Source organism: Hibiscus syriacus, unplaced genomic scaffold, assembly GCF_006381635.1.
Source record: "Hibiscus syriacus cultivar Baekdansim isolate YM2019G1 unplaced genomic scaffold, ASM638163v2 tig00000731_pilon, whole genome shotgun sequence".
In the NCBI taxonomy this organism is placed as follows: Eukaryota; Viridiplantae; Streptophyta; class Magnoliopsida; order Malvales; family Malvaceae; genus Hibiscus; species Hibiscus syriacus.
Window position 1 is genome coordinate 7,221 of NW_024061815.1, and position 11,521 is coordinate 18,741.

Here is an 11,521-nt window from a genome sequence, read left to right on the forward strand (position 1 = left end):
ATTCTCTTAAAAAATTGAAAAAAAAAATTCTCTTTGGTTAATGCTTTTACTTGATTGACTATATATTTAAGATTGTTGCATATCCTAGCTATATACCCGAGCTTCGTCTCGTTTCACCTAAGTAGGGAAAACGTCACACCACCGAGGAATATTGGTTTTCCTCGGGTAGGTCTTGGAAAGAACATCTAGAAAGCATTCTAAATGTTTTTCTGGATACTGGTTTCTGAGACACTCATTTAATAGTATGGTCACCTAAATTGAATTTTATTCGCAAAGTCTGTAATGGGCCAGAATCGAAGTCTCTCTATACCTTTTTAGCAGGTTATAAGGACGGTTTGGGAACCTTTTTTAAAACTGAACTTCATATAGAGAATTTAGTAAGCCTATCCCACTAGAGTCATGTGGATAACCTAAGAGAACTAGAATGCATGTGGTTAGGGCTTTGATTTTCTTTTTCTTTTTTATTTTTAGCCTCAACTATAAGATGTATTTAATTATTTTTTGACAGTTCACATTACTTCAATTATTATTTCTACTAACTTGATTTCCTTTTGTCTTGTTACGTGCTTGGTTATGTTTTCATTTTTTGCGTAAACATGACATCTCATCAAAGGTATTGATCTCTGAAATAACTGGTCATTTAGAAGGTTCTTGAAACGACAGTGCCTTTTGCTGGGTTAGATAGAATTTCAAAGATTCATCCGTGGACAAAGCAAAGTGTTGGCTTTATCAATAAACCAAAATAGCCAAGAGGGGGTGAATTGGCCTTTAAAAACTTTGTGGTGGAAGCTATAAAAAATAAACTTTTTTCACAAGGAATTTAGAGTGGTTAGACTTTCTAAATCAAAGTCTACATCTACTACCTTAGCATCCACACTAAGGATTTCTCAAATCCACTAGATTTAAAAACCTTTAAGGACAAGGTGTAACCTTACAAACACTTCAAGGTTTATACTCCAAAATCTTGAATGCACACTCTCCCCTAAGAGTAATTACAAATTTAGCAAACAAAAGAAAAACCTCACAAAGGCAATTATGTTTTCACAAATAAAGCACTCACCAAAAATCACACTTGAGCAAATTTAACAATGTAGCTTACAAGTGTGTTACAAGTGAATTTGACAATTTTTACTCTAAAACACTATTGATGTTGATTTGATCTTGCAATTGACTTTCTTGTTTTTCTCTATTTGAATTTTGGTCCCTTTTATGTCTTCTAACATTAAGCTGACCATTGGTGATTGATTTGAGTCGTTGGAACCATCAATTTTGAGCATTTAATGCTCACATGCACATTTGGTATCGATATTGGGATGTTGGTATTGAGACCAAGCATCCTAACAGTCAAAATTATAGCCATTGAATCCTTGATATCAATACTATTTGAATGAGTATCGATACTCAACCACCGGTCTCGATATTGGTACCATGGTCTCGACACTGAGAAGTCTTCTGGGATTTCGGTATTGAAACTAGCACTTTGCTCTCGAGACTGGATGGGTTTTGGCTAAAATAAAAGTGTTTTTGAGCTTTAAAACAAAACTATAATTTTTTAAAATACTCAAAAACACTTATGATTATTTTTCACACTTTAAAAACTTTAAAATCGTTTATGAAAAATTCTTTATAAAATTGTGAAATGCCAATTTTAACAACTTGAATTATTTAAAAATTCATGTTATATAAAAATCAAAAGTTAGTTAAACACAAAGCAACGGGAATTAAGAGATAATATCGATTGAGAAGATAAGATGGACTTAAGAATATTTAACGTCGAAGACAGTAGCCAAACATCGTGGACCGTCATGACAAACCTTCACTATTGGAGAGGAAGTAGAAGCTCTGGAGTTTTTTAAATACCAAAGTCTAACGAAGAACGACACATTATCCAATTACTCACAGGAGTTGAACAACTAGGAGTTAGAGATAGATTTTATTTGTAATCTTTGATTTTCATTTTCTTGTAGTACCAAGACATTGTCAGTTCTTCAAGAATTGTTCTATGAACAATATCTTTTGCATACATGTATTTTTCATTCATTTTCATATTTGTGCTTTTACATTTTAAAATCATACATCAAAGCATTCATTCATTTCATGAAATTCCTTAATAATAAGGCAAGATTTTCACTCGTATTGATCCTGGGCCCTATTAGATACAAAAGCAACCCGTACATGTACAGTGCGAGAAAAGTAACTAAGGACATGAAAAGTAGATTGGATAAGATTGAGAAATACCAAAAGGAGTTGAAAGAAGAAATAAAAGGGAAATTGGCTAAGATGGAGGCTGATATTGCTAATTCTCAAGCTGATTTGTTGAAGAAAATGGAAGATATGTTTAAGAGGCACGTGATAGCTGAAAATAATTTTGTTGAAGAACTTACTCACCTTCGAGTTTCACACTCATCCACATTCTTGTACACACCCTTATGTACCAAGAAATGTGTCCGCCAACTTTCTTTGCTATTGAGAACCCGTCACATCATCAAGTTGTAACTTCCTTCCATATCAATCATCCTCCTACTTCTAGGGTTAAGCCAATGGACTTTCATTATGATAATGAGGTCTCTGATCTAAATAAATTAGCTGAGAAGGAAAAACTCACTCAAAAATTGAAAAGTTTGGAGAAGAAGATAAAATCTAGAGAGATGGATAAGTTTTTTTATGGGTTCAATGCCAAAGAGCTAAATCTGGTCCCCAATATTTTCCTTCCACTGAAGTTCCAAGCTCTTGACTTTAAGAAGTATGATGTGACCACTTGCCATTCGTCCCACATCACCATGTTCTGTAGAAGAATGGTTGGCTATATAGAGAATGTCAAGTTGTTAATTCACTATTTTCATGATAGTCTGACAGGGCCCGTTTTCAAATGGTATAACCAGCTAAATTGTACCCAAATTTGTTCTTGGAAGGACTTAGCTCAGGCCTTCTTAGGCCAATACAAGCACATGATTAATATGCCCCCTAACCGAATAATGCTACAAAATATGATAATAAAGTAAAATAAGAGCTTCTGACAGTACACACAATAATTGAGGGTCGTTACATCCCAAGTGTTTCCACTAGTGATTGAAAGAGAGTTTATCATCATGTTCATTAATACCTTAAATTCTTCATATATCGATCATATAATTGAACAACCACTAGGAGTTTCTCTAACATCTTCATGTATGGAAAATTGATCAAAAGAGCTATCAAGCATGGTAAGATAAAGGGCAATGACAGTGCTAATGTTGAGATGACGAGGTTAAAATAGTGGCATCTTATTCAACTAATTATAGGACTAAAGGTTATAAGATAACTCGAGAAAAGTCTCATATTGATTCAATTTCGATGACATACGAAGAATTGCTCCTGAAATTGGTTGAGAGAAACCTAGTGACTCTAGTGCAGTCCAGGCAAAAGGAACCCCTATTTTCTGAAGACTATATGTTAAAACAGTGTATAGCTACCACACATGAAGCACATGACACACTATTGAGAATTGTGGGCATTTTTAAAATTTATTCGATTTAGGAGCATGGACTTTCAGTGAGTAATGGGGTATTCTGATGTGAATAAAAAAGAAGTCATTGCATCCATGAATATTTGTTGCACTTGCAAGCATATTGTCGTGTTTGAACTTGTTTTTCATTCTTTTCCTTTCAAAAGGTTTGTAAGTTGCTTGACAAGAAAACATATTAAATAAAATGTTACCTTATGAGGTTATAAGCAATGAAGTAATTTTCAATCTTGAAATTCTTTAAATATGAATTGAATTAAATATTCTCTTGAGAATTAAAGTTATAGCCTCTTTTTCAAGTGATAGGATTGAACCGTTATAAAACAAAGACCCTTGATCCTGCTTTAAAGGATACACTCGAACATCGTACCCTTCTTTTTCATGGATCAAGATAGCCTTGTCCTCTCACGAAGAAACGATCAAAGGGCTCAATATTCAAGTATGTAAAGGAGCAGACAAAATGGGGTATCTCTAGTGTATGAAGTTACAAAAATAATTGGATCACACTTTCTTTAAGGACATTCAATGATGATCTTAATCTTCACAGATGGAATAGTGGAGTAGACAAATTTTGTTTAGGCCAGTTGCTTGAGAATTGAACTCTTAAAGGTAAAATTTTCTGACTATCAGAGACACCTAGACTATCACAAGTTCTTCTCGATGAGCTTAAGAAATCGAATATGTATACATAAAAAATTAATAAATTGTTATCATAAGGTAAATGTAATACAGTTGAGCTATTTTGCTAAGGTAATTGGTTATAGAGGTAATTGAAAGCCCTGGCTTTATGAATAGGTTACATTCAAACCATGAAACTGATCAGGTACTTAGTAATTCTGTGTTTGCTCCACTATGATTGTCAAGTCGAAGACTTTGTAATGAGATAATCTTTCAGCTATGGAAAATAAAGGCAAACAAATTTAAATTTGTTAAATTTCACAGAATAAAGGCAATAATGTCCAATGTTTGAGTCAATAAGGAGTATCTCTGAAAATGGACTAAGGGAGTTGAGAAACACTTGTTATAGTTAACTTCACACAAACACTTATGAATTTTGTTTATAGATCGATATTTCTTCACTGCCTCTGCAGAGTGAGTCTATGAAGCTTGAACAAATAGAAGATTTCAAAGAATTAAATAGAAGTGTTTTAAAAGGTCTAGCAATTGATTATGCTAGTCGTAAAATTTTGTCTGCGTTCGATTAAAATGCCAAGCTGATAAAGAGGGACATAGAAAAAGATGAGACTCGATGATTAAAACTTTAGAAAATTTAGGAAACTAACCTGAAACCAACCCATCAATCTTGACATTTGTCAAAGGGTTATAAATTTGAAAATTTAAAGAGTAGTTGATTCTTTTGATATTCAACAAACTCACGTTTTTTTTATTTGCATCAATTGTGAGCCTAAAATAAGGGGCATCATTTTGTTTTATAAAATTCTTTCATCTTTATGTATTCTAAAAATATAAGAAATGAGAAAGACATTTTCAAATAGGATAATCTCTAGAGAATGAAGGAGGTCTTTAAAGATTGATAAGGCTTACTTTGCCTTAAATAAAGAAGTATGATATCAAATAAAAGCCAAATTACCATACAAGAGGAATGAAGACATTCTCCAATTTTTAAGCAATAAAATATGAAAGATTATAAGACACAAGAATAAACTTCTTTGTAATGTTGTCAACATCAACAAGCAGACAGTCACTTAATAAGAATGGGCATGACTTAGTTTGAGATTTTCTGATATCCTAACTCATAGCCAATATTCAAGACATTTTTTCTTGAAGCATTGATCACTTATTAAGTGTCCATTTGGTTTTGAGACCTCATAAAGAGAGGCCCTTAAATTATTAGATCAAAATAAGAATGAAGAAAGATATTTGATGACACTTCTATTTTCTCAAGTTGATAGCACGTTTTTGTTGATAATAGCATGAGGACGAGGTAGTTTGAAGTCTAATTTCTTACCATTCAAGTAAAAGTGAGCCGTGAAATACCCACATTATGGCATTCCAAAAACATGGATCATGTTGAGATAGCGAGATTCAAATCAAGAAGACATTGAAGACGAGCTTCGTCGTTTGAGATAACATGGGCAGAATATAAAGACAAAAAGATTTTACCTTGGAAAATTAAACCATTCATGCTTCAGTGGGTAGAGGGGTCCTAAGAAAATAAATTGATAGATCAATTAAGTCAAAGAAAGACAGGGCGTCAAACCATATACCTGATCATAACAAGAATTCAAGAGAGAAAACATTTTTTCAAGACATAAGATAAAGAAGACATTATGACACAAGATAATTAGATTATTCTCTAGAATATGCAATCCTGAACTAACAAGTTTTCACGATGATATCAAGTCAGTGTCTTTTCGAGAGTGATCAAGTGAAGGAAGATTGAGTCTCCACTTTAAAGCTACAAGAATATTAATGATCAACATTTCTTACAGATCCATAAATTCTTACAGATCTTTCAAGCAAAAAAGAGAAAGAAGGGAAAAATCAAAATTCAAGCCTCAAATGGAGGGAATTACTTTCAGTGTAGCAGAACCTCAATAATCAAGAAGCATAATCCATAAAACAACCATTACTTTGAAGTGAGACATGTTACCCCACTGATATGATATTTTCAAACAATTTCTAAATGAACCGAAATTGATTTTTCAAAGATTGAGTAAGTCCTTCGGGCCATTAATAAGCCTTTTGAGCATGATGATTAAATCCTTCAGGTCATCTATAAGTCTTTCGAGCAAGATGATAAGTCATTCAGTCCATTTATAAGACCTTCGTGTAGGATGTTTTTATATGATAACTTTTTGCAGTTTTGATACCATCACATAAGGAGTTGTATCAACGTCATCTCGCTTGAGATAGTTTTCCTCAAAACTCAAAATCATTTCACTCAAGATTTTATCTCACTTAAGATTATTTTCCTTAAAACATATTTTATCTCAATTGAGATTTTTTTAAATAAAATAAATAAATTTTGTCTCACTTGAGATTGTTTTTTTTTTCTAAAAAAACAAATTTCATCTCACTCGAGATTGTTTCTTCCTTAAAACAAATTTTATCTCACTTGAGATTGTTCTTTTTAAAACAGATTTGATCTCACTTGAGATTGTTTTTCTTAAAACAAATTTTATCTCACTTGAGATTGTTTTTACTTTAAACATATTTTATCTCACTTGAGATTGTTTTCATTGAAACCACTTCCTTTGAAAATAAAATTTTATCTTTCTTGATATCAAAAGATCATTTTTTGTCTCACACAAGACAATATTGTTTCTAAAATAATAAAATGTATTGATCAATGCTAATTGTGACTTTCCATGATCAATATTTATGGGATTGGGAGCAAACCATGCGAGAAGAATTTTAGATACGTTGGGGCAGTTTATTCGATCGAAAGATGAAAGGATAAATCAATAGAAGATCAAAGATGTTGGTGCCAAAGATAGATTTGCAGTCAGATCAGACAAAATTAGACCATTATTTGTATTTGCTCTGTTCTTGTTTCAACAATAACGAGAAAAGAGGGACAATTATCATACCCTAATTTTGTCTGGGGTAATTCAAATCGAACTGAGAGTGATCGAAGATCGACTTGAAGACTCGTACATTGGTGTCAAATTAATCCAGATGGCATTAAGAGCATTTGGAGATGGTATTAGGAACATTTGGGGCCGTATCTTTGCTTAATTGGACTTGTTCGAATATGGGTGACTAGTGTTAGTTGTGGAATTAAAAGCCCCTATGTTTTAAACCTTTTTCATTTAAACCAAGTTCAAACTTAAGTAATCCAAAACCTTGTCCCAATTCATTTTACAAGTTCCACAAATCAAAATAAACATATTCCAAAACCCAAATTAGAAACAGTCCACATGAAATTCACATACATAGACATATTCCATAACCCAAATTAGAAACAGTCCACACAAATTCACATACATAGTCCAAAGGTCCTTAGACCTTTACATGTGTACCCATAAACCCGAAGCCCACACATTACAAACGGACCCATTCACTAAACTCTCAAATACCCACATTACTAAAACCACAACCATAACATATCATCCACAACTCCAACTGAAACCCATTATCAAGCCATTTTACAAGTACAAATACAGGCCGATTATGACCCAATAAGCCCAGGTAACTTAGGTTTGCAAGAAACCCTTGCAAATTCTCGTGCACAGCAGCATCCGCCTCTCCTGATTCCATCTGCCATTCCTCCACGGCAGCAATCGAGCCCCACCGCTGCCTTCAGCTACCAGAAGTTTCTCCAGATTCCACGCTAGTTGGTCTTCCAGACATATACCCGCAGGACCCTCTCCTCAATAGATCCAAGAAACAACATGCAAAACAAAACCAGAGGAAAATGGGTAAAAATGGGATGATTTATCTGTTTTGGGGATTTTTTTTCGATTGTAAGGGTTTTTCTATAAAAACCAAAAATAAACAAATGTAAGGGCTCTCTTCTTCCCATCAATTTACACACAGAATCAATACAAGAAATTTTACTTCCTTCGTTTTTCATGAACACAAAGCAATACAAGCAAGAAAAACATTTTTTTTATTTTCGATTTTCCATTTTCTGTATTCTGAAAATAAAATGAAAAAGGATTTCAGAGAAATATTAGGGAACATTTATTTTCGATCCGGATTATTATATTAATAGATTGAAAACGGTGGATATATATATATATATATATTATAATTGTTTTAATTTGATCCATACATATTGTTTAGTTTATTTAAATTATAGTTTGTAATTTCATATTTAATCAATTTGGTCTTAAAATTATATTATAATATTCAAATCTTATAAAATTTTGTTTACCGACTTTTTAAATGGATTCACTTGAGTTTCTTTTTATATTAATTTCGATTTAACATTTTATAATTATTTTTGATTTGATATCTCATACATACATGTTGTTTAATTTATTTAAATTTTAATTTATAATTTCAAGTTTGTTTAGTTTAGTCCTTAAAATTACATTTTTATTAAAATTGACTCATAATTATTTATATTTTTGTAATTTACTCTAAATCATATACAATTATAAATTACAATTCGCTGTTCATGAAAGACGAAAAATAATTAACCCAAAAATAAACTGATTTGAACTCAATCCGTACCCAATCCAACTTGAATTTTGTCTGTCAATGATATAACCTAATCTGACGAGATCCTTTTAAAGTCCATCTAAACTGAATTAACATGGTATTTAACTGATTCAGACTCGAGCCGTTTTGACCTGAACTGACATTGATCCAAACTAAAATTAACTGATCCATACTCAAACTGAATCTGATGTTAAATCAACAAAAAATGACATGAATTGATTTGAACAGAGCCGGACTTGATTAGAGTCGATCCACCAAATTGACCCGAAACGATTGTATCCGATTTATTCTGATTTGATAGGACCCGACTAAAACTTGAATGATTACATGATTTCACAGCACTAGTAATCCTACATTGAAATTAACGATAGAGGTATAAATTAAATTTCACAATTTATCTTGACTAAATACCTTCTCATCGTGAATTCCAATCTTATTTTTAATTGCTTTCTTTCACGTTAGTTTTAATTCGTATTATACAAATCTCTTTTATTTATTTTTATTTTGTTAAGATTAATCTAATAACAATGTAGATTCAACTATAATTATAACCCTTATACAATTTATTTTTTAACATATATTATTTTTAAAGGTTTCCACATCCTATTACCTATTAGGAAAAATAAATTATATGAACCGAACGATCTTATACTCGTAGATTTTGAATTCGAACATCAAGAAAATCGATCTTATTTTTAGATCATTCATTAAACAAAGCTATTAAAAATGTTTTATGTAAATAGTGAGTTAAGCAAATAGACGATGGCAAACGTGAAACCCCAAAAACATGCCCCCGTGATAAAACGTGACAATTACAAGTTTCCTTTCGAATTTGGCAGGAGAAAACAAAGGAATAGACCCCAAATGGTAACCAACAAAACATTCAGTTCTTGCAGAAACAAAAGTAAAAAATGCCTCGGAAAACTAGAAATTCCCATTCATTGGCCGAATCATCCTCCACATGCACCAAAAATCACCGCAAATTCGCCCAACACAGTTCCTATTATCCTAGTGGCGATGGCGATGATACCAACACTCGTCTCTCTCATTCTCCCGACGATCAAATGGAGATGAATTGGAACAAGCAGAGGACAAGAATTATTCATATGATGGTGATCATGCTTCCGACTTCAGTCAGAATCCATTAGCAATGGCAGATGCTTAAGTGAAGAAGCACTCTCAAATACTTCATCACCCTCTTCGTATATCTATATCGCACCATTACCTATATTTCACGGCGGCCCCGAGGAATGCCCGGTGACACATTTAAGCAGGTTCGCCAAAGTCTGCCGTGCAAATAACGCATTCTCTGTTGAAACGATGATGAGGATCTTCCCAGTCACACTCGACGACGAGGCCGGCCGATGGTACGATCTTAACGTAGAGCCGTACCCTGCACTCGGTTGGGAAGAAATAAAGGCGTCTTTTGTGCAGGCGTATAATAAAACCAAAGTGAAAGAGCAGTTGAGGAATGAACTGTCGACGATGAATCAAGGCGGCGAGGAGTGCGTGCGGTCGTATTTCCTGAGACTGCAATGGGTTTTACAGAGATGGCCGGACCATGGGATATCGGAAAATTTGGTTAAAGACATATTTGTGGATGGATTGAGGGATGACTTTCAGGGTTGGGTTGTTCCTCGAAAGCCTGAATCGATGGAGGAGGCTTTGAGGCTTGCTTTTGCTTTTGAGCAACTGAAGAGCATCAAAGTTTGTTCGAGGAAGAATCGAAGGATTGAAGAGGGAATTACTGGTGATGAAAGAGAGAGGCTGATGATGAGGCAGTGTCAGTGTTCCAAACACCATTGTTGGAAGAAGCAGCTTCAAAGAACCAACACCACATATTCTAATGCACTCTGATTTCCCATTTTTCTTTGCCAGTTGAGTTTCTTTTCTTCTTACTTTTTATATAAATGATGGGATATACATATGATGATAAGTTTGTACATTTGAAAACTTAGTTTATCTTTTCAAAATGTTGTTGTCTTTCTTTTTCTTTTTAATTTAATTTTGACTTAGATCTAAATAAAAAATAATTTTCATTTATTTCTTGTTTCATATTCTTAAAGTGTTTTCTTTTTCCTGTTTTTATTATATTCATCTATTTTTATTGTATAATTTATTCTATTATTATGATAGTCTACCATCCTTGATTAGAAAAATTAGACGGTCTCTTGTAGTTGAATTTTTCTTTTATAATAATATATCTATGCATTTAGAATTGTTCGTGAAACAATACATTAGATTAATTCTTTTAATCTCTACGATTAAATTAATATTGTGTCTAGTTTCGAATAAAGACAAAAATTATTGTTAATTGACAATATTTTTTTGGAAGGTGAAATATATTAAAGAAATTGATATTTTTACGGTCATTAAATCTCTATGATAAAATTATATTATCTTTGTTGTATTTTACCTTAGTGTTTACTATAACCCTAATTTCTTACTTTAAGAAAACAAATATATATATATAGTCAAAAATTATTGATATTATAATAACAATGAGCAACAGTTTCTATAGCAGCTAAAATGTTAAAGAAAAAAAAGGTGGAAATCAACCTAAGTGGCTAAGAAAAGGAGAAGAAAAGAGATTAACAAGGGATTTGTTGAGTGAACCATTGGATGACAATAAAAGGAGCTTTGACGGACTCAAGCGCCACCTCCACTACCACCGTCACGCACAAACAACACGGACATATCAACGTCAACCTGCCACCTAATTAATTACTACTACTACTACTACTCATTGAGTTAATTAAAGAAAGATAATTATACAAACCCCACGATCCAAACGATGACTCCAACAAGGGAGATGAGCAGAGAAACAAAAGCAAAGGGAAGGCCGATGATGAATCCCAGTGGCCTGCATTCTCCATCACAGCACAT

The 11,521-nt window shown here is 32.9% G+C and overlaps 1 protein-coding gene across 1 annotated transcript; it reads right to left on the reverse strand.

The window, feature by feature from the left end:
* Positions 1–11,210: 11,210 nt before the first annotated feature.
* Positions 11,211–11,521, reverse strand: LOC120212349 (signaling peptide TAXIMIN 1-like). Its single transcript, XM_039210696.1, has 2 exons — positions 11,415–11,521; positions 11,211–11,344 (listed from the first exon to the last, which is right to left on the reverse strand). The coding sequence occupies exons 1-2, from the start codon at positions 11,519–11,521 to the stop codon at positions 11,227–11,229; spliced, it is 225 nt and encodes a 74-aa protein (XP_039066627.1). The 3' UTR covers positions 11,211–11,226.